General features: G+C 42.7%; 1 protein-coding gene across 2 annotated transcripts in view; it reads left to right on the plus strand.

The window, feature by feature from the left end:
• Positions 1 to 25,756, plus strand: part of LOC129869518 (ciliary neurotrophic factor receptor subunit alpha-like) — a 574,739-nt gene that overhangs the window by 441,218 nt on the left and 107,765 nt on the right. For both annotated transcript variants that reach the window (XM_055944002.1, XM_055943994.1), the window contains one exon: positions 5,085 to 5,202. In XM_055944002.1, the coding sequence (XP_055799977.1) occupies positions 5,085 to 5,202 (118 nt within the window). The remainder of the gene's footprint in view (positions 1 to 5,084; positions 5,203 to 25,756) is intronic.

A 25,756-nucleotide genomic window follows, 5' to 3' on the forward strand; every position in this document is an offset into this window, starting at 1 on the left:
ATAAGAATCACAGGGGTTGTCGAGGGTGCAACAGGTCAGCACCTCAGGAGTAAATGTCAGTTGGCTTTTCATAGACTATCATTCAGAGTATCTCTACTGCTCCTGCTTCTCCAGAGAGTTGAAAACAGAAGTTCTGGGACAGGTAGCACGTCCAGTGAACAGGTCAGGGTTCCATAGCCGCAGGCAGAACAGTTGAAACTGGAGCAGCAGCCCGACCAGGTGGACTGGGGATAGCAAGGAGTCATCATGCCAGGTAGTCCTGAGGCATGGTCCTAGGGCTCAGGTCCTCCGAGCGAGAGACAGAAAGAAAGAAAGATGATAGAAAGAGAGAAAGGGAGGGAATTAGAGCATACTTACATTCACACAGAGCACCGGATAAGACAGGAGAAATATTCCAAATTTGACAGACTGACCCTAGCCCCCCGACACATTAACTACTGCAGCATAAATACTGGAGGCTGAGACAGGAGGGGTCGGGAGACACCGTGACCCCATCCGACAATACCCCCGGACAGGGCCAAACAGACAGGACATAACCCCACCCACTTTTCCAAAGCACAGCCCCCACATCACTAGAGGGATAACTTCAACCACCAACTTACCATCCTGAGACAAGGCCGAGTATAGCCCACAAAGATTTCCGCCACGGCACAGCCCAAGGGGGGGCGCCAACCCGGACAGGAAGATCACGTCAGTGACTCAACCCACTCAAGTGACGCACCTCTCCTAGGGACGGCATGAAAGAGCACCAGTAAGCCAGTGACTCAGCCCCTGTAATAGGGTTAGAGGCAGAGAATCCCACTGGAGAGAGGGGAACCGGCCAGGCAGAGACAGCAAAGGCAGTTCGTTGCTCCATTGCCTTTCCGTTCACCTTCACACTCCTGGGCCAGACTACACTCAATCATAGAACCTACTGAAGAGATAAGTCTTCAGTAAAGACTTAAAGGTTGAGACCGAGTCTGCGTCTCTCACATGGGTAGGCAGACCATTCCGTAAAAATGGAGATCTTAAGGAGAAAGCCCTGCCTCCAGCTGTTTGCTTTGAAATTCTAGGGACAATAAGGAGGCCTGCGTCTTGTGACCGTAGCGTACGTGTAGGTATGTACGGCAGGACCAAATCGGAAAGATAGGTAGGAGCAATCCCATCTCATGCTTTGTAGGTTAGCAGTAAAACCTTGAAATCAGCCCTTGCATTAAACACCTCCAATCCAAAATTAAATCTAGAATTGGCTTCCTACTTCACAACAAAGCCTCCTTCACTCACACTGCCAAACATACCCTCGTAAAACTGACTATGCTTCCGATCCTCGACTTCGGCGATGTCATTTACAAAATAGCTTCCAACACTCTACTCAGCAAACTGGATGTAGTCTATCACAGTGCCGTCCGTTTTGTCACCAAAGCCCCATAGGTCATCTAGAAGTCTATGCTAGGTAAATCTCCTCCTTATCTCAGCTCACTGGTCACGATAACAACACCCACCCGTAGCACGCGCTCCAGCAGGTATATCTCACTGGTCATCCCCAAAGCCAACACCTCATTTGGCCGCCTTTCCTTCCAGTTTTCTGCTGCCACTGACTAGAACGTATTGCAAAAATTGCTGAAACTGGTGACTTATTTCTATCTCACTAACTTTAAACATCAGCTATCTGAGCAGCTAACCGATCGCTGCAGCTGTACATAGTCCATCTGTAAATAGCCCAGCCAATCTACCAACCTCATCCCCATATTGTTTTTATTTAAATTTCTGGTCTTTTGCACACCAGTTTTTCTACTTCATCATCTGCTCATCTATCACTCCAGTGTTAATTGCTAAATTGTAATTACTTCGCTACTATGGCCTATTTATTGCCTTTCCTCCTCACGCCATTTGCACAAACTGTATATAGACTTTCTTTTTTTTCTATTGTGTTATTGACTGTACGCTTGTTTATTCCATGTGTTACTCTGTGTTGTTGTTTGTGTCGCACTGCTTTGCTTTATCGTGGCCAGTTGGCCCGTCGCAGTTGTAAATGAGAACTTGTTCTCAACTAGCTTACCTGGTTAAAAAAAGGTGAAATAAAAAAAATAAAAATAATAAATCATTCTTTTGGAGAGGTTGATTGACTGGCCTGGTTTAGATCTTATATGTCGGAAAGATATCAGATTGTCTTTGTGGATGTTTTTGACAAATCAACTGTACATTTCGGTGTTCCTCAAGGCTCTGTTTTAGGACCACTATTGTTTTCACTATATATTTTACCTCTTGGTGATGTCATTCGGAAATATAATGTTAACGTTCACTGCTATGCAGACGACACACAGCTGTACATATCGATGAAACATGGTGAAGCCCCAAAATCGCCCTCCCTGGAAACCTGTGTTTCAGACATAAGGAAGTGGATGGATGCAAATGTTCTACTTTTAAACTCGGACAAAACAGAGATGCTTGTTCTAGGTCCCAAGAAACAAAGAGATCTTCTGTTGAATCTGACAATTAATCTCGATTGTTGTACAGTCGTCTCAAATAAAACTGTGAAGGACCTCGGCGTTACTCTGGACCCTGATCTCTCTTTTGACGAACATATCAAGACTGTTTCAAGGACAGCTTTTTTCCATCTACGTAACATTGCAAAAATCGTGATCTTTCTGTCCAAAAATGATGCTGAAAAAATGAATCTATGTTTTTGTCACTTCTAAATTAGTCTACTGCAATGCTCTACTTTCCGGCTTCCCGGATAAAGCACTAAATAAACTCCAGTTAGTGCTAAATACGGCTCCTGACTAGAACCCAAAAATGTATCATATTACTCCAGTGCTAGCCTCCCTACACTGGCTTCCTGTTAAAGTGGTCCTACGGACAGATACTCCAATCTCCGCTGTGGAGCTTTGCAGCTCCTTCAGGGTTATCTTTGGTCTCTTTGTTGCCTCTCTGATTAATGCCCTCCTTGCCTGGTCCGTGAATTTTGGTGGATGGCCCTCTCTTGGCAGGTTTGTTGTGGTGCCATATTCTTTCAATTTTTTAATAATGGATTTCATGGTGCTGTGTGGGATGTTCAAAGTTTCAGATATTTGTTTATAACCCAACCCTGATCTGTACTCCTCCACAACTTTATCCCTGACCTGTTTGGAGAGCTCCTTGGTCTTCATGGTGCCCCTTGCTTAGTGGTGTTGCAGACTCTGGGGCCTTTCAGAACAGGTGTATATACACTGAGATCATGTGACAGATCATGTGACACTTAGATTGCACACAGGTGGACTTTATTTAACTAATCATGTGACTTCTGAAGGTAATTGGTTGCACCAGATCTTATTTAGGGGCTTTATAGCAAAGGGGGTGAATACATATACACGCACCACTTTTACGTTTTACATTTTTTTGAAACAAGTACATTTTTTCATTTCACTTCACCAATTTGGACTATTTTGTGTATGTCCGTTACATGAAATCCAAATAACAATCCATTTAAATTACAGGTTGTAATGAAACAAAATATGACAAACATGCCAATACATTTGCAAGGCACTGTACTTATGGGTGCTGTGGTGCTGTGGTGCTGTAGTACTGTGGTGCTGTGATGCTGTGGTGATGTGATGCTGTGATGGTGTGATGCTGTGGTGATGTGATGCTGTGATGCTGTGGTGATGTGGTGCTGTGATGGTGTGATGCTGTGGTGATGTGGTGCTGTGATGGTGTGATGCTGTGATGGTGTGATGCTGTGATGGTGTGGTACTGTGGTGCTGTGATGGTGTGATGCTGTGGTGATGTGGTGCTGTGGTGCTGTGGTGCTGTGGTGCTGTGGTGCTGTGATGCTGTGGTGCTGTGATGATGTGGTGCTGTGATGATGTGATGGTGTGATGCTGTGGTGCTGTGATGCTGTGATGGTGTGATGCTGTGGTGCTGTGATGCTGTGATGCTGTGATGCTGTGATGATGTGATGCTGTGATGGTGTGGTACTGTTGGGCTCATCTTCATCCCATCTTTTCTTTCTCATCTGCTGCTGCTCTTCTCTTTCCTCTCCCCTTTCTCTCTTTCCTCTCCCCTTTCTCTCTTTCCTTTCCCCTTTCTCTCTTTCCTCTCCCCTTTCTCTCTTTCCTTTCCCCTTTCTCTCTTTCCTCTCCCCTTTCTCTCTTTCCTTTCCCCTTTCTCTCTTTCCTCTCCCCTTTCTCTCTTTCCTTTCCCCTTTCTCTCTTTCCTCTCCCCTTTCTCTCTTTCCTCTCCCCTTTCTCTCTTTCCTCTCCCCTTTCTCTCTTTCCTCTCCCCTTTCTCTTTCCTCTCCCCTTTCTCTTTCCTCTCCCCTTTCTCTCTTTCCTCTCCCCTTTCTCTTTCCTCTCCCCTTTCTCTTTCCTCTCCCCTTTCTCTCTTTCCTCTCCCCTTTCTCTTTCCTCTCCCCTTTCTCTTTCCTCTCCCCTTTCTCTCTTTCCTCTCCCCTTTCTCTCTTTCCTCTCCCCTTTCTCTCTTTCCTTTCCCCTTTCTCTCTTTCCTCTCCCCTTTCTCTCTTTCCTCTCCCCTTTCTCTCTTTCCTCTCCCCTTTCTCTCTTTCCTCTCCCCTTTCTCTCTTTCCTCTCCCCTTTCTCTCTTTCCTCTCCCCTTTCTCTCTTTCCTCTCCCCTTTCTCTCTTTCCTCTCCCCTTTCTCTCTTTCCTCTCCCCTTTCTCTCTTTCCTCTCCCCTTTCTCTCTTTCCTCTCCCCTTTCTCTCTTTCCTCTCCCCTTTCTCTCTTTCCTCTCCCCTTTCTCTCTTTCCTTTCCCCTTTCTCTCTTTCCTCTCCCCTTTCTCTCTTTCCTCTCCCCTTTCTCTCTTTCCTCTCCCCTTTCTCTCTTTCCTCTCCCCTTTCTCTCTTTCCTCTCCCCTTTCTATATTTCCTCTCCCCCTTCTCTCTCGATTCTCAACTAATTAAGAGATTTACTGTTCTTTTCCCTTCCATCCTCATACCTCCCTTCCTACCTACCTGTCTTATCTTCCCTCCCTTTTCTCCCTCCCTTTTCTCTCTCTCTCCTGCTCTTTTTCTCTCTCCCTATGTCTCTATTCTCTCTCTGTATTTTCTCACCGGACAGAGAATGAAAGAAACTCACCATCCCGTCTTCTCTTGTGCCTGTCTCTCCAGCTTCCCCTAGGGAACCCACGGTGATGTGTCGCTCCAACACCTACCCTAAAGGTTTCTACTGTAGCTGGCACCTACAGCACCCCACCTCCATACCCACAGACTTCGATGTCAACGTCCAGTAAGAAGCAAAACCTTTCATTTCGTTTCTTTTCTCTCTGTCTCTGTCTCTGTGTCTCTCTGTCTCTCTGTCTCTGTGTGTCTCTGTCTCTGTGTCTCTCTGTCTCTGTGTCTCTCTGTCTCTGTGTGTCTCTGTCTCTCTGTCTCTGTGTCTCTCTGTCTCTCTGTCTCTTTGTGTCTCTGTCTCTGTGTCTCTTTGTCTCTGTCTCTGTCTCTGTCTCTGTCTCTGTGTCTCTCTGTCTCTCTGTCTCTGTGTGTCTCTGTCTCTGTGTCTCTCTGTCTCTCTGTCTCTGTGTGTCTCTGTCTCTCTGTCTCTGTGTGTCTCTGTCTCTGTGTGTCTCTGTCTCTGTGTGTCTCTGTCTCTGTGTGTCTCTGTCTCTGTGTGTCTCTGTCTCTGTGTGTCTCTGTCTCTGTGTGTCTCTGTCTCTGTGTGTCTCTGTCTCTGTGTCTCTCTGTGTCTCTGTGTCTCTCTGTGTCTCTGTGTCTCTGTGTCTCTGTGTCTCTGTCTCTGTGTCTCTCTGTCTCTGTGTCTCTGTCTCACTGTGTCTCTCAGTGTCTCTTTGTGTTCTATATCAGGTGGGTCATCTCTAAGGGAAGGAGTCCTTAGAGAGAAAGTGAAGGGAGAGAGAGATAGAGAAAAATGTATGGGGATCTGTAAACCGGAACCTTATATTTTGTCTCTGTGTCCGGTGATAAATAGATAAGAGAGAGACTCAACTATTAAAGACTACCAGAACCTGCATGTAGAGTTCGGCAAAAATATCCTCAGTGTACAAAGTAAAACACCAAATAATGCATGCAGAACAGAATTAGGCCGATGCCCACTAATTATCAAAATGAAAAGGGCAACCAGTGAAGAACAAACACCATTTTAAATACAACCCATATTTATGCTTATTTATTTTCCATTTTCTACTATTTGCACATCATTACAACACTAAATATAGACATGATATGACATTTGAAATGTCTTTATTATTTTGGAACTTTTGTTACCATAATGTTACTGTTAATTTGTATGGTTTATTATCTCGTTCACTTGCGAGAGAGAGAGAGAGACACGGCCATGGAAACAACCACACATCCACAGCCCAGTAAGCTGTATAACATCACACATTCACAGCCCAGTAAGCTGTATAACATCACACATCCACAGCCCAGTAAGCTGTATAACATCACACATTCACAGCCCAGTAAGCTGTATAACATCACACATCCACAGCCCAGTAAGCTGTATAACATCACACATTCACAGCCCAGTAAGCTGTATAACATCACACATTCACAGCCCAGTAAGCTGTATAACATCACACATCCACAGCCCAGTAAGCTGTATAACATCACACATTCACAGCCCAGTAAGCTGTATAACATCACACATTCACAGCCCAGTAAGCTGTATAACATCAGACATCCACAGCCCAGTAAGCTGTATAACATCAGACATTCACAGCCCAGTAAGCTGTATAACATCAGACATTCACAGCCCAGTCCAGTAAGCTGTATAACATCAGACATTCACAGCCCAGTAAGCTGTATAACATCAGACATTCACAGCCCAGTAAGCTGTATAACATCACACATTCACAGCCCAGTAAGCTGTATAACATCACAGCCCAGTAAGCTGTATAACATCACACATTCACAGCCCAGTAAGCTGTATAACATCACACATTCACAGCCCAGTAAGCTGTATAACATCAGACATCCACAGCCCAGTAAGCTGTATAACATCAGACATTCACAGCCCAGTAAGCTGTATAACATCACACATTCACAGCCCAGTAAGCTGTATAACATCAGACATTCACAGCCCAGTAAGCTGTATAACATCAGACATTCACAGCCCAGTAAGCTGTATAACATCAGACATCCACAGCCCAGTAAGCTGTATAACATCAGACATTCACAGCCCAGTAAGCTGTATAACATCAGACATCCACAGCCCAGTAAGCTGTATAACATCAGACATTCACAGCCCAGTAAGCTGTATAACATCACACATTCACAGCCCAGTAAGCTGTATAACATCAGACATTCACAGCCCAGTAAGCTGTATAACATCAGACATTCACAGCCCAGTAAGCTGTATAACATCACACATTCACAGCCCAGTAAGCTGTATAACATCAGACATTCACAGCCAAGTAAGCTGTATAACATCAAACATTCACAGCCCAGTAAGCTGTATAACATCACACATTCACAGCCCAGTAAGCTGTATAACATCAGACATTCATACAGATGGGCCCAAAACAGCACAGAAGAATACCAGAAAGCAACCTGGAACCAAAATATCCAAACACTCTTAGATAACTTTCTGGATACCACATTCACTCACAGTAAAGAAGGCATCAATCTAGCAGTACAAAACATCAACTATATATTCAGGCAAACGGCAAAAGAAGCACAATTGAAATTGATAAAAAACAAAACAAAAAACTGGTTTGATACAGATTGTAAAATTATAAGGAAAAAACTTAGAACACTATCCAACCAAAAGCACAGAGACCCACATAATGGTGAATTACGCCTTCATTACTGTGAGACTTTAAAACTCTATAAACGTAACACTCAGAACCCAAAAAAGCACATTACAACAGCAAGCAGCTGACACTAATTGAGGAGTCCATAAACACAAACAACTTCTGGCAAAATTGGAAAAAAAAAATAAATAAATAAAAACAAGAAGCATTAGCGATACAAAATGGTGACATATGGACAACCCATTTTAAAACACGCTACAACACCGTTCAAATTGACTCAAACGCAGAACAACGCCAAATTCATGAGAGGTTGGATGGATTCGAAAAAGCTATAAAGGACAATCAAAATCCATTGGACTCCCCAATTACTGACCAGGAGCTCTATAAGAAACTTCAGGCTCTCAAATTTAAAAAGGCATGCGGACCTGATGGCATCCTAAATGAGATGCTCAAACTCACTAGTGCAATATTTCAATTGGCTATATAAAAATTTATGGCTGCAATCCCGTTAACGGGATCAATATGACAACAGCCAGTGAAAGTGCAGGGCGCCAAATTCAAAACAACAGAAATCTCATAATTAAAATTCCTCAGACATACAAGTGTCTTATACCATTTTAAAGGTAATCTTGTTGGTAATTCCACCAAAGTGTCCGATTTCAAATAGGCTTTTCAGCGAAAGCACCACAAACGATTATGTTAGGTCACCACCAACTCAAAGAAAAATTCTGCCATTTTCCAGCCAAAGAGAGGAGTCACAAAAAGCACAAATAGAGATAAAATGAATCACTAACCTTTGATGATCTTCATCAGATGACACTCATAGGACTTCATGTTACACCATATATATATGTCTTGTTCGATTAACTTCATATTTATATCCAAAAACCTCCGTTTACATTGGCGCCATGTTCAGAAATGCCTCCAAAAAATCCGGAGAAATTGCAGAGAGACACATCAAATAACATAAATACTCATCATAAACTTTGATGAAAGATACATGTTTTACATAGAATTAACGATACACTTGTTCTTAATGCAACCGCTGTGTCAGGTTTCAAACAGCTTTACGGCAAAAACACAATATTCAATAATCTGAAAACAGCGTTCAGCCACAAAAGGAAGCCATACAGTTACCCGCCCAAATTGTGCAGTCAACAAAACTCATAAAAAACATTATAAATCTTCACTTACCTTTGCTGATCTTCGTCGGAATGCACTCCCAGGAGACCCACTTCCACAATAAATGTTTGTTTTTTTCGGTAATGTCCATCATTTATGTCCAAATAGCTATTTTTGTCGCGTTTTTTTTATACAAATCCAACGTCATGGAAGCGCGTTTACTAAAACCTGACGAAATGTCCAAAAGTTCCGTAACAGTCCGTAGAAATATGTCAAACGATGTATTGAATCAATCTTTAGAATGTTTTTAACATAAATCTTGAAAAGCGTTCCAACCGGAGAATTACATTGACTTCAGATGAGGGATGGAACAGAGCCCCCTCTCATGTGAACGCGCATGGTGAAAGAAATGGTCACCTCATGGCAGACCTAACTAATTCTCCTCTCATCCGGCCCCCCTTCACAGTAGAGTCATCAGACAAAGTTCTACAGACTGTTGACATCTAGTGGAAGCCGTAGGAAGTGAAAACTCATCCATATCTCGCTGTGATTTCAATGGGAGCTTGGTTTAAAATCTACCATCCTCAGATTTTCCACTTCGTGTTTGGATTTTTTCTCAGGTTTTTGCCTGCCATATGAGTTCTGTTATACTCACAGACATAATTCAAACAGTTTTAGAAACTTCAGAGTGTTTTCTATCCAATACTAATAATAATATGCAAATATTAGCAACTATGACTGAGGAGCAGGCCGTTTACTCTGGTCACCTTTCATCCAAGCTACTCAATACTGCCCCTGCAGCCATAAGAAGTTAATGTGATCCTGAGTGTAGGTTATTTCCCTGACATCTGGAATCAAGGACTCATAACCCCAATCTTTAAAAACGGAGACAAATTTGACCCTAACAATTACAGAGGCATTTGTGTGAACAGTAATCTGGGGAAGGTTTTCTGTCGTATTATAAATATAAGAGTTCTAAACTTCCTTAATAAAGACAATGTCTTGAGTAAAAGCCAAATTGGATTTATACCAAAACATCGCACAACTGATCATATTTACACCCTACACACTCTGATAGATAAACGTGTCCAATACCAAAATATATGCCTGCTTTATCGACTTCCAAAAAGCATTTGATTCTATTTGGCATACAGGACTGTTCTATAAAGTTATTGAAAGTGGTGTAGGGGGTAAAACATATGACATAATTAAATCAATGTATACTGACAATACGTGCAGCATTAAAATTGGCAAGAAAATAACAGAATTCTTTAACCTGTTTGGCGTGCAAGCCCGACGTCGGTACATTTATGACAACAGCCACTTCAAGTGCAGGGCGCGAAATTCAAAATATATATTTTTTAAATATTTAACTTTCACACATTAACAAGTCCAATACAGCATATGAAAGGTACACATCTCGTGAATCCAGCCAACATGTCCAATTTTTTTAATGTTTTACAGGGAAGACAAAATATGTAAATCTATTAGCTAACCACGTTAGCAAAAGACTCCACTTTAATTACTCCATCAGTTTTTGACTCCATCAGTAGCTATCACAAATTCTGCCAAATAAAGATATAAATAGCCACTAACCAAGAAACAACCTCATCAGATGACAGTCTGATAACATATTTATTGTATAGCATGTGTTTTGTTAGAAAAATGTGCATATTTCAGGTATAAATCATAATTTACATTGCAGCTACAGTCAGAAATTGCACCGAAAGCAGACAGAAAAATTACAGACACCAACGCCTAATAACTAAATACTCATCATAAAACATTTCTGAAAAATACATAGTGTACAGTAAATGAAAGACAGGCATCTTGTGATGCCAGACAATATTTCCGATTTATCAAGTGTTTTACAGCGAAAACACAATATAGCGTTATATTAGCGTAGCCACAATAGCCAGAAACACTTGGGCGCCGACGACCAGTTCACATGCACGACAGATATTTGAAATAGCATCATCAATCAATCAATCAAGTTTATTTTATATAGCCCTTCGTACATCAGCTAACATCTCGAAGTGCTGTACAGAAACCCAGCCTAAAACCCCAAACAGCTAGTAATGCAGGTGTAGAAAAATGTTAAATGTTAAATGTTAATGTTAAAAAACTGGACATCATAAAATGTTTCTAACTGTTGGTGATCTTCCGTCAGAATGTTGGACAAGGTGTCCTTTGTCCTTTGTCCAGAACAGTCGTTGTTTGGAAAGTCAGAGACAAAGTCAGAGAACAGAACACGGCAAAATCCCGAAAAAATTTCAATAATCTGATTAAACTATATTGAAAAAACATACTTTACGATGATATGGTCACATGTATCAAATAAAATCTAAACCGGAGATAGTAGTCGTCCATAACGACAGCTAAAACAAAAGGCAAATCCATGTCCTCTTTCACGCGCTCCAGAAACAGGAAATGGACGGTCACGTCATACAAGATAGACACAAAATTTCTTCTCTCACCGCCTCTTGACAACCAGGGGATGGCGTATGAAGTGTACGTAGACTCTTACGTTCATTGCCCATGTATAGGCATGAAGTTGAACAGAGCATCGATTTCTGACATTCCACTTCCTGGTCAGGAAATGTGCTGCAGAAGGAGTTCTGTTTCACTCAGAGAAATAATTCAAACGGTTTTAGAAACTAGAGAGTGTTTTCTATCCAATAGTAATAATAATATTATTATTTTTTTTTATTTATTTTTTTCACCTTTATTTAACCAGGTAGGCTAGTTGAGAACAAGTTCTCATTTGCAACTGCGACCTGGCCAAGATAAAGCATAGCAGTGTGAACAGACAACAACACAGAGTTACACATGGAGTAAACAATAAACAAGTCAATATCATGGTAGAAAAAAGAGAATCTATATACAATGTGTGCAAAAGGCATGAGGTAGGCAATAAATCGAATAATTACAATTTAGCAGATTAACACTGGAGTGATAAATCATCAGATGATCATGTGCAAGAAGAGATACTGGTGTGCAAAAGAGCAGAAAAGTAAATAAATAAAAGCAGTATGGGGGTGAGGTAGGTAAATTGGGTGGGTAGTTTACAGATGGACTATGTACAGCTGCAGCGATCGGTTAGCTGCTCGGATAGCAGATTTTTAAAGTTGGTGAGGGAGATAAAAGTCTCCAACTTCAGAGATTTTTGCAATTCGTTCCAGTCGCAGGCAGCAGAGAACTGTAAGGAAAGGCGTCCAAATGAGGTTTTGGCTTTAGGGATGATCAGTGAGATACACCTGCTGGAGCGCGTGCTACGGGTAGGTGTAGCCATCGTGACCAGTGAACTGAGATAAGGCGGCACTTTACGTAGCATAGCCTTGTAGATGACCTGGAGCCAGTGAGTCTGACGACGAACATGTAGCGAGGGCCAGCCGACTAGGGCATACAGGTCGCAGTGGTGGGTCGTATAAGGTGCTTTAGTAACAAAACGGATGGCACTGTGATAAACTGCATCCAGTTTGCTGAGTAGAGTATTGGAAGCTATTTTGTAGATGACATCGCCGAAGTCGAGGATCGGTAGGATAGTCAGTTTTACTAGGGTAAGTTTGGCGGCGTGAGTGAAGGAGGCTTTGTTGCGGAATAGAAAGCCGACTCTAGATTTGATTTTGGATTGGAGATGTTTGATATGAGTCTGGAAGGAGAGTTTGCAGTCTAGCCAGACACCTAGGTACTTATAGATGTCCACATATTCTAGGTCGGAACCGTCCAGGGTGGTGATGCTAGTCGGGCGTGCGGGTGCAGGCAGCGAACGGTTGAAAAGCATGCATTTGGTTTTACTAGCGTTTAAGAACAGTTGGAGGCCACGGAAGGAGTGTTGTATGGCATTGAAGCTCATTTGGAGGTTAGATAGCACAGTGTCCAGGGAAGGGCCGGAAGTATACAGAATGGTGTCGTCTGCGTAGAGGTGGATCAGGGAATCGCCCGCAGTAAAAGCAACATCATTGATGTATACAGAGAAAAGAGTCGGCCCGAGAATTGAACCCTGTGGCACCCCCATAGAGACTGCCAGAGGACCGGACAACATGCCCTCCGATTTGACACACTGAACTCTATCTGCAAAGTAGTTGGTGAACCAGGCAAGGCAGTCATTAGAGAAAGCGAGGCTATTGAGTCTGCTGATAAGAATATGGTGATTGACAGAGTCGAAAGCCTTGGCCAGGTCGATGAAGACGGCTGCACAGTAATGTCTTTTATCGATGGCGGTTATGATGTCGTTTAGTACCTTGAGCGTGGCTGAGGTGCACCCGTGACCGGCTCGGAAACCGGATTGCACAGCGGAGAAGGTACGGTGGGATTCGAGATGGTCAGTGATCTGTTTGTTGACTTGGCTTTCGAAGACCTTAGCTAGGCAGGGCAGGATGGACATAGGTCTGTAACATGTAATATGCATATTATACGAGCAAGAATTGAGTACGAGGCCGTTTGAAATGGGCACGATTTAACTAGCTACTCAATACTGCCCCTTGCAGCCATAAGAAGTTAACCAGGGCCGGGGCCTTCGTCAGGGTTGCAATCTGAGCCCTGCACTCTTCAATATTTACATCAACGAATTGGCCACTATTCTAGAAAAATCCTCAGCCCATGGTGTTAGTCTCCACAATTCAGAGGATAAATGCCTACTCTTCTCAGATTACCTATGCCTGCTGTCACCCACAGCACATGGCCTACAGCAGAGCCTGGACCTGCTAGAGCAGTACTGCCAGACCTGGGCCCTGGCAGTTAACCCCAAAAATACTAAAATAATGATTTTCCAGAGAAGATCCAGATCTCAGGGAATTAGACAAAATGGTACAAAATATATAGAGTACTGCACACTACAATTACTTAGGTTTAAAAATAAGCTCAACTGGACACCTTAATGAGGCAGTGAATGAACTGAGAGAGAAAGCACGCAGGGCATTCTACGCCATTAAAAAGCAAATTCAAATTGAAATACCAAATTAAAATTTGGCTAAAACTAATTGAATATGTCATTGAACCAATTGCACTTTATGGCAGCGAGGTATGGGGTCCACTTGCAAAACAAGATTTCATCAAATGGGACAAACACCATTGAAACCCTGCATGCAGAGTTCTGTAAGATTCTCCTACATGTCCAGAGGAAAACTACAAACAATGCATGCAGGGCAGAATTAGGCCAATATCCACTAATAATAAAAACTCAAAAAAGAGCAATTCAGTTTTGGAAACATCTAAAACACAGTGACCCCCTCTCATATCATTACCAAGCCCTGCAATGCCAAGAGCTGAGCAAAGAAAAGAGTCCCCTCTTCCAGCTGGTCCTGAGTTCACAAACCTGTTCTACTAACACACTGAAGCCTCAGTCCCCTCATCCAGCTGGTCCCCTCATCCAGCTGGTCCTGGGGCTGAGTTCACTAACCTGTTCTACTAACACACTGAAGCCTCAGGACCAGAACATCCAATCAATCAGGATAAACCAAATTACAACAGAGTCAAAACAAAACTATATTGCTTATTGGGAAACACAAGCACAAAGACAAAGCAAAATGCAGTGCTATCTTGCCCTAAATCGACAGTACACAGTGGGCTAGCTAATTGACCATTGTTACTGATCGAAACCTTAGAAAAACCTTGACAAAGTACAGGCTCAGTGAGCACAGCCTTGCCATTGAGAAGGGTAGACACAGGAAAACCTGGCTCCCTGTAGAGGAAAGGCTGTGCAACCACTGCACAACAGCAGAACCTGAGACGGAGCTGCATTTCCTGACAAAATGTCAAAAATATAAAACAATTAGAGAGTGTCATTTCCCCAAATTTAAAACCCTTAATCAAGGTTTCAAAGACCTCTCTGATGAGAGTAGGCTACCCGTCCTGTTGGGGGAGGACGCAGAGAGCTGTGGGTTGGCAGCGCACTACATTGCTGCCTGCCATAAGATGAGGGACAGTGTCTGACAGACCAATCAACCTGCACATGTACTCTACTGTATGTTTATTGTTATTGTTCAATGTATGGTTGTTTTGACACTTGGTTATTGGTGTTAATGTTTTCAGAGAGAGAGAGTGAGAGAGACCGTTTCACACTGATTAGGAGAGTCTAGAGAGAGGTCTGTCTCTGTCTGTCTTTCGCAGAGAGAGGAGAGTCTAGAGAGATCTGTCTCTGTCTGTCATTCACAGAAAGAGGAGAGTCTAGAGAGATCTGACTGTCTCTGTCTTTCACAGAGAGAGGAGAGTCTAGAGATATCTGTATGTCTTTCACAGAGAGAGGAGGGTCTAGAGAGATCTGTCTCTGTCTGTCTTTCACAGAGAGAGGAGAGTCTAGAGATATCTGTATGTCTTTCACAGAGAGAGGAGGGTCTAGAGAGATCTGTCTCTGTCTGTCTTTCACAGAGAGAGGAGAGTCTAGAGATATCTGTATGTCTTTCACAGAGAGAGAAGAGTCTAGAGAGAGGTCTGTCTGTCTGAGTGCTTGGGCTAAGAGGACACTTCACCATGCCTCAGAGGACTCACTGAGGACACACTGGGTATCTCTGTCACATCCTCTCTGTTGCTTTCTCTCTCGGTATCTTTCCCTCGCTCTATCTCTCTATCTCTCGATGTCTCCTTCTCTCTCTCTCTTTCTCAGTTTCTCTCAGTCTCCTTCTCTCTCTCAGAGGACTCTAAGGGCACAGGGTAGCCCTGTCAATCAATCTCTCACATTCTCTCTTCTTCTTTCTCTCTCAGCTCTCTCTCTACTCTCACTCTACCCTCCTCTTGGCTTCAATGCAGGGTCTGGTGTGGGGTATCAGGGAAGGAGAGGGGCAGGAAACCATATTTCCTTCTCTGTCCCCAGCGGGTGGTCTCCTAGCAACCGCATTAGTGTTGCACAGCCAATATATGACATTAGCATAATCATTTCCAGAACCACTAGGCCCTATGCACCCTGTTGGTGTCTGGTACCTCTCCATGGACCATCATTCACACCCTGTTCCGTATTAAAACCTCTGCGGGATCGGTGTCCCGTCCACGGGACGGTTGAGCTAACGTAGGCTAATGCGATTAGCATGAGATTGTAAGTAACAGCAACATTTCCCAGGACATAGACATATCTAAATAATACATCACGGCCTTTCTCTTGCATTTCAACGATGATGGTACGCATGTTGTTTTCTTTGTAATATCTTTTACCAGATCTAATGCGTTATATTCTCCAACATTAATTTCACATTTCCACAAACTTCAAAGTGTTTCCTTTCAAATGGTATCAAGAATATACATAGCATTGCTTCAGGCAGTCAGATTTGGGTCATTTTAGAAGACAAATTTAAAAAAGGGGTGAATCCTTAAGAGGTTTTAACCCCCAGTATAGAGAACACACTGATCCTTATTAACCCCCAGTATAGAGAACACACTGATCCTTATTAACCCCCAGTATAGAGAACACACTGATCCTTAATAACCCTCAGTATAGAGAACACACTGATTCGTATTAACCCCCAGTATAGAGAACACACTGATCCTAATTAACCCTCAGTATAGAGAACACACTGATCCTAATTAACCCCCAGTATAGAGAACACACTGATCCGTATTAACCCCCAGTATAGAGAACACACTGGTCCGTATTAACCCCCAGTATAGAGAATACACTGATCCGTATTAACCCCCAGTATAGAGAACACACTGATCCATATTAACCCCCAGTATAGAGAACACACTGATCCGTATTAACCCCCAGTATAGAGAACACACTGATCCGTATTAACCCCCAGTATAGAGAACACACTGATCCGTATTAACCCCCAGTATAGAGAACACACTGATCCTTATTAACCCCCAGTATAGAGAACACACTGATCCTAATTAACCCCCAGTATAGAGAACACACTGATCCGTATTAACCCCCAGTATAGAGAACACACTGATCCTTATTAACCCCCAGTATAGAGAATACACTGATCCTTATTAACCCCCAGTATAGAGAACACACTGATCCTTAATAACCCTCAGTATAGAGAACACACTGATCCGTATTAACCCCCAGTATAGAGAACACACTGATCCGTATTAACCCCCAGTATAGAGAATACACTGATCCTTATTAACCCCCAGTATAGAGAACACACTGATCCTTAATAACCCTCAGTATAGAGAACACACTGATCCGTATTAACCCCCAGTATAGAGAACACACTGATCCTTATTAACCCCCAGTATAGAGAACACACTGATCCGTATTAACCCCCAGTATAGAGAACACACTGATCCTTATTAACCCCCAGTATAGAGAACACACTGATCCTTATTAACCCCCAGTATAGAGAACACACTGATCCTTATTAACCCTCAGTATAGAGAACACACTGATCCGTATTAACCCCCAGTATAGAGAACACACTGATCCTTATTAACCCCCAGTATAGAGAAAACACTGATCCGTATTAACCCCCAGTATAGAGAACACACTGATCCTTATTAACCCCCAGTATAGAGAACACACTGATCCGTATTAACCCCCAGTATAGAGAACACACTGATCCGTATTAACCCCCAGTATAGAGAACACACTGATCCGTATTAACCCCCAGTATAGAGAACACCCTGATCCTTATTAACCCCCAGTATAGAGAACACACTGATCCGTATTAACCCTCAGTATAGAGAACACACTGATCCGTATTAACCCCCAGTATAGAGAACACACTGATCCGTATTAACCCCCAGTATAGAGAACACACTGATCCTTATTAACCCCCAGTATAGAGAACACACTGATCCGTATTAACCCTCAGTATAGAGAACACACTGATCCGTATTAACCCCCAGTATAGAGAACACACTGATCCGTATTAACCCCCAGTATAGAGAACACACTGATCCTAATTAACCCCCAGTATAGAGAACACACTGATCCGTATTAACCCTCAGTATAGAGAACACACTGATCCTAATTAACCCCCAGTATAGAGAACACACTGATCCGTATTAACCCCCAGTATAGAGAACACACTGGTCCGTATTAACCCCCAGTATAGAGAATACACTGATCCGTATTAACCCCCAGTATAGAGAACACACTGATCCTTAATAACCCTCAGTATAGAGAACACACTGATCCGTATTAACCCCCAGTATAGAGAACACACTGATCCGTATTAACCCCCAGTATAGAGAATACACTGATCCTTATTAACCCCCAGTATAGAGAACACACTGATCCTTAATAACCCTCAGTATAGAGAACACACTGATCCGTATTAACCCCCAGTATAGAGAACACACTGATCATTATTAACCCCCAGTATAGAGAACACACTGATCCGTATTAACCCCCAGTATAGAGAACACACTGATCCTTATTAACCCCCAGTATAGAGAACACACTGATCCTTAATAACCCCCAGTATAGAGAACACACTGATCCTTATTAACCCTCAGTATAGAGAACACACTGATCCGTATTAACCCCCAGTATAGAGAACACACTGATCCGTATTAACCCCCAGTATAGAGAACACCCTGATCCGTATTAACCCCCAGTATAGAGAACACACTGATCCGTATTAACCCCCAGTATAGAGAACACACTGATCCGTATTAACCCCCAGTATAGAGAACACACTGATCCGTATTAACCCCCAGTATAGAGAACACACTGATCCGTATTAACCCTCAGTATAGAGAATACACTGATCCGTATTAACCCCCAGTATAGAGAACACACTGATCCGTATTAACCCCCAGTATAGAGAACACACTGATCCTTAATAACCCCCAGTATAGAGAACACCCTGATCCGTATTAACCCCCAGTATAGAGAACACACTGATCCGTATTAACCCCCAGTATAGAGAACACACTGATCCGTATTAACCCCCAGTATAGAGAACACACTGATCCGTATTAACCCCCAGTATAGAGAACACACTGATCCTTAATAACCCCCAGTATAGAGAACACACTGATCCTTAATAACCCCCAGTATAGAGAACACCCTGATCCGTATTAACCCCCAGTATAGAGAACACACTGATCCGTATTAACCCCCAGTATAGAGAACACACTGATCCTTAATAACCCCCAGTATAGAGAACACACTGATCCTTAATAACCCTCAGTATAGAGAACACACTGATCCGTATTAACCCCCAGTATAGAGAACACACTGATCCTTATTAACCCCCAGTATAGAGAACACACTGATCCGTATTAACCCCCAGTATAGAGAACACACTGATCCGTATTAACCCCCAGTATAGAGAACACACTGATCCTTATTAACCCCCAGTATAGAGAACACACTGATCCTTAATAACCCCCAGTATAGAGAACACCCTGATCCGTATTAACCCCCAGTATAGAGAACACACTGATCCATATTAACCCCCAGTATAGAGAACACACTGATCCTTAATAACCCTCAGTATAGAGAACACACTGATCCGTATTAACCCCCAGTATAGAGAAAACACTGATCCGTATTAACCCCCAGTATAGAGAACACACTGATCCTTAATAACCCCCAGTATAGAGAACACCCTGATCCGTATTAACCCCCAGTATAGAGAACACACTGATCCGTATTAACCCCCAGTATAGAGAACACACTGATCCTTAATAACCCCCAGTATAGAGAACACACTGATCCTTAATAACCCTCAGTATAGAGAACACACTGATCCGTATTAACCCCCAGTATAGAGAACACACTGATCCTTATTAACCCCCAGTATAGAGAACACACTGATCCGTATTAACCCCCAGTATAGAGAACACACTGATCCGTATTAACCCCCAGTATAGAGAACACACTGATCCTTATTAACCCCCAGTATAGAGAACACACTGATCCTTAATAACCCCCAGTATAGAGAACACCCTGATCCGTATTAACCCCCAGTATAGAGAACACACTGATCCGTATTAACCCCCAGTATAGAGAACACACTGATCCGTATTAACCCTCAGTATAGAGAACACACTGATCCGTATTAACCCCCAGTATAGAGAACACACTGATCCGTATTAACCCCCAGTTTAGAGAACACACTGATCCGTATTAACCCCCAGTATAGAGAACACACTGATCCTAATTAACCCCCAGTATAGAGAACACACTGATCCTTATTAACCCCCAGTATAGAGAACACACTGATCCGTATTAACCCCCAGTATAGAGAACACACTGATCCTTATTAACCCCCAGTATAGAGAACACACTGATCCGTATTAACCCTCAGTATAGAGAACACACTGATCCGTATTAACCCCCAGTATAGAGAACACACTGATCCGTATTAACCCCCAGTATAGAGAACACACTGATCCGTATTAACCCCCAGTATAGAGAACACACTGATCCGTATTAACCCCCAGTATAGAGAACACACTGATCCTTATTAACCCCCAGTATAGAGAACACACTGATCCGTATTAACCCCCAGTATAGAGAACACACTGATCCGTATTAACCCTCAGTATAGAGAACACACTGATCCGTATTAACCCCCAGTATAGAGAACACCCTGATCAGTATTAACCCCCAGTATAGAGAACACACTGATCCTTATTAACCCTCAGTATAGAGAACACACTGATCCGTATTAACCCCCAGTATAGAGAACACACTGATCCTTATTAACCCCCAGTATAGAGAACACACTGATCCTTAATAACCCCCAGTATAGAGAACACCCTGATCCGTATTAACCCCCAGTATAGAGAACACACTGATCCGTATTAACCCCCAGTATAGAGAACACACTGATCCGTATTAACCCTCAGTATAGAGAACACACTGATCCGTATTAACCCCCAGTATAGAGAACACACTGATCCGTATTAACCCCCAGTATAGAGAACACACTGATCCGTATTAACCCCCAGTATAGAGAACACACTGATCCTAATTAACCCCCAGTATAGAGAACACACTGATCCTTATTAACCCCCAGTATAGAGAACACACTGATCCGTATTAACCCCCAGTATAGAGAACACACTGATCCTTATTAACCCCCAGTATAGAGAACACACTGATCCGTATTAACCCTCAGTATAGAGAACACACTGATCCGTATTAACCCCCAGTATAGAGAACACACTGATCCGTATTAACCCCCAGTATAGAGAACACACTGATCCGTATTAACCCCCAGTATAGAGAACACACTGATCCGTATTAACCCCCAATATAGAGAACACACTGATCCTTATTAACCCCCAGTATAGAGAACACACTGATCCGTATTAACCCCCAGTATAGAGAACACACTGATCCGTATTAACCCTCAGTATAGAGAACACACTGATCCGTATTAACCCCCAGTATAGAGAACACCCTGATCCGTATTAACCCCCAGTATAGAGAACACACTGATCCGTATTAACCCCCAGTATAGAGAACACACTGATCCTAATTAACCCCCAGTATAGAGAACACACTGATCCGTATTAACCCCCAGTATAGAGAACACACTGATCCGTATTAACCCCCAGTATAGAGAACACACTGATCCTTATTAACCCCCAGTATAGAGAACACACTGATCCGTATTAACCCCCAGTATAGAGAACACACTGATCCGTATTAACCCCCAGTATAGAGAACACACTGGTCCGTATTAACCCCCAGTATAGAGAATACACTGATCAGTATTAACCCCCAGTATAGAGAACACACTGATCCTTATTAACCCCCAGTATAGAGAACACACTGATCCGTATTAACCCCCAGTATAGAGAACACACTGATCCGTATTAACCCCCAGTATAGAGAACACACTGATCCGTATTAACCCCCAGTATAGAGAACACACTGATCCTTATTAACCCTCAGTATAGAGAACACACTGATCCGTATTAACCCCCAGTATAGAGAACACACTGATCCGTATTAACCCCCAGTATAGAGAACACACTGATCCTTATTAACCCCCAGTATAGAGAACACCGTGATCCGTATTAACCCCCAGTATAGAGAACACACTGATCCGTATTAACCCCCAGTATAGAGAACACACTGATCCGTATTAACCCCCAGTATAGAGAACACACTGATCCTTAATAACCCCCAGTATAGAGAACACACTGATCCTTAATAACCCCCAGTATAGAGAACACACTGATCCGTATTAACCCCCAGTATAGAGAACACACTGATCCGTATTAACCCCCAGTATAGAGAACACACTGATCCTTAATAACCCTCAGTATAGAGAACACACTGATCCGTATTAACCCCCAGTATAGAGAACACACTGATCCGTATTAACCCTCAGTATAGAGAACACACTGATCCTTAATAACCCCCAGTATAGAGAACACACTGATCCGTATTAACCCTCAGTATAGAGAACACACTGATCCGTATTAACCCTCAGTATAGAGAACACACTGATCCGTATTAACCCCCAGTATAGAGAACACACTGATCCGTATTAACCCCCAGTATAGAGAACACACTGATCCTTATTAAGCCCCAGTATAGAGAACACACTGATCCTTATTAACCCCCAGTATAGAGAACACACTGATCCTTATTAACCCCCAGTATAGAGAACACACTGATCCTTATTAACCCCCAGTATAGAGAACACACTGATCCTTATTAACCCCCAGTATAGAGAACACACTGATCCGTATTAACCCCCAGTATAGAGAACACACTGATCCTTATTAACCCCCAGTATAGAGAACACACTGATCCTTAATAACCCCCAGTATAGAGAACACACTGATCCTTATTAACCCCCAGTATAGAGAACACACTGATCCGTATTAACCCCCAGTATAGAGAACACACTGATCCTTAATAACCCCCAGTATAGAGAACACACTGATCCGTATTAACCCCCAGTATAGAGAACACACTGATCCTTATTAACCCCCAGTATAGAGAACACACTGATCCTTAATAACCCCCAGTATAGAGAACACACTGATCCTTATTAACCCCCAGTATAGAGAACACACTGATCCTTATTAACCCCCAGTATAGAGAACACACTGATCCGTATTAACCCCCAGTATAGAGAACACACTGATCCGTATTAACCCCCAGTATAGAGAACACACTGATCCTTAATAACCCCCAGTATAGAGAACACACTGATCCTTAATAACCCCCAGTATAGAGAACACACTGATCCTTAATAACCCCCAGTATAGAGAACACACTGATCCTTAATAACCCCCAGTATAGAGAACACACTGATCCTTAATAACCCCCAGTATAGAGAACACACTGATCCTTAATAACCCCCAGTATAGAGAACACACTGATCCTTAATAACCCCCAGTGTAGAGAACACACTGATCCGTATTAACCCCCAGTATAGAGAACACACTGATCCGTATTAACCCCCAGTATAGAGAACACACTGATCCTTAATAACCCCCAGTATAGAGAACACACTGATCCTTAATAACCCCCAGTATAGAGAACACACTGATCCTTAATAACCCCCAGTATAGAGAACACACTGATCCTTAATAACCCCCAGTATAGAGAACACACTGATCCTTAATAACCCCCAGTATAGAGAACACACTGATCCTTAATAACCCCCAGTATAGAGAACACACTGATCCGTATTAACCCCCAGTATAGAGAACACACTGATCCTTATTAACCCCCAGTATAGAGAACACACTGATCCTTATTAACCCCCAGTATAGAGAACACACTGATCCGTATTAACCCCCAGTATAGAGAACACACTGATCCGTATTAACCCCCAGTATAGAGAACACACTGATCCTTAATAACCCCCAGTATAGAGAACACACTGATCCGTATTAACCCCCAGTATAGAGAACACACTGATCCGTATTAACCCCCAGTATAGAGAACACACTAATCCGTATTAACCCCCAGTATAGAGAACACACTGATCCTTAATAACCCCCAGTATAGAGAACACACTGATCCTTAATAACCCCCAGTATAGAGAACACACTGATCCTTAATAACCCTCAGTATAGAGAACACACCGATCCTTAATAACCCCCAGTATAGAGAACACACTGATCCTTAATAACCCCCAGTATAGAGAACACACTGATCCGTATTAACCCCCAGTATAGAGAACACACTGATCCTTATTAACCCCCAGTATAGAGAACACACTGATCCGTATTAACCCTCTGTATAGAGAACACACTGATCCTTAATAACCCCCAGTATAGAGAACACACTGATCCTTAATAACCCCCAGTATAGAGAACACACTGATCCTTAATAACCCCCAGTATAGAGAACACACTGATCCTTAATAACCCCCAGTATAGAGAACACACTGATCCTTAATAACCCCCAGTATAGAGAACACACTGATCCTTAATAACCCCCAGTATAGAGAACACACTGATCCGTATTAACCCCCAGTATAGAGAACACACTGATCCTTATTAACCCCCAGTATAGAGAACACACTGATCCTTATTAACCCCCAGTATAGAGAACACACTGATCCGTATTAACCCCCAGTATAGAGAACACACTGATCCGTATTAACCCCCAGTATAGAGAACACACTGATCCTTAATAACCCCCAGTATAGAGAACACACTGATCCGTTTTAACCCCCAGTATAGAGAACACACTGATCCGTATTAACCCCCAGTATAGAGAACACACTGATCCGTATTAACCCCCAGTATAGAGAACACACTGATCCTTAATAACCCCCAGTATAGAGAACACACTGATCCTTAATAACCCCCAGTATAGAGAACACACTGATCCTTAATAACCCTCAGTATAGAGAACACACTGATCCTTAATAACCCCCAGTATAGAGAACACACTGATCCTTAATAACCCCCAGTATAGAGAACACACTGATCCGTATTAACCCCCAGTATAGAGAACACACTGATCCTTATTAACCCCCAGTATAGAGAACACACTGATCCGTATTAACCCCCAGTATAGAGAACACACTGATCCGTATTAACCCCCAGTATAGAGAACACACTGATCCGTATTAACCCCCAGTATAGAGAATACACTGATCCGTATTAACCCCCAGTATAGAGAACACACTGATCCGTATTAACCCCCAGTATAGAGAACACACTGATCCGTATTAACCCCCAGTATAGAGAACACACTGATCCTTATTAACCCCCAGTATAGAGAATACACTGATCCGTATTAACCCCCAGTATAGAGAACACACTGATCCTTATTAACCCCCAGTATAGAGAACACACTGATCCTTATTAACCCCCAGTATAGAGAACACACTGATCCTTATTAACCCCCAGTATAGAGAACACACTGATCCTAATTAACCCCCAGTATAGAGAACACACTGATCCTAATTAACCCCCAGTATAGAGAACACACTGATCCTAATTAACCCCCAGTATAGAGAACACACTGATCCTAATTAACCCCCAGTATAGAGAACACACTGATCCTAATTAACCCCCAGTATAGAGAACACACTGATCCTAATTAACCCTCAGTATAGAGAACACACTGATCCTAATTAACCCTCAGTATAGAGAACACACTGATCCTAATTAACCCCCAGTATAGAGAACACACTGATCCTAATTAACCCTCAGTATAGAGAACACACTGATCCTAATTAACCCTCAGTATAGAGAACACACTGATCCTAATTAACCCCCAGTATAGAGAACACACTGATCCGTATTAACCCCCAGTATAGAGAACACACTGATCCGTATTAACCCCCAGTATAGAGAACACACTGATCCGTATTAACCCCCAGTATAGAGAACACACTGATCCTTATTAACCCCCAGTATAGAGAACACACTGATCCTAATTAACCCTCTGTACCATCTTCAGTACAACGACCTGTAACAGTCTTTACTCGCTGACGTCCAGGACTCTGGCGAGAGGAAATAGAGTGCCATGTGGGACTAATTATGGTCCTGGTAACATCCTGGTCCACTGGCCCTTAGATAATTACACCAACATCACCATTGCTGGATTTTAATTCATAAAAT

The sequence above is a fragment of the Salvelinus fontinalis genome, chromosome 2 (assembly GCF_029448725.1).
Source record: "Salvelinus fontinalis isolate EN_2023a chromosome 2, ASM2944872v1, whole genome shotgun sequence".
NCBI lineage: Eukaryota > Metazoa > Chordata > Actinopteri > Salmoniformes > Salmonidae > Salvelinus > Salvelinus fontinalis.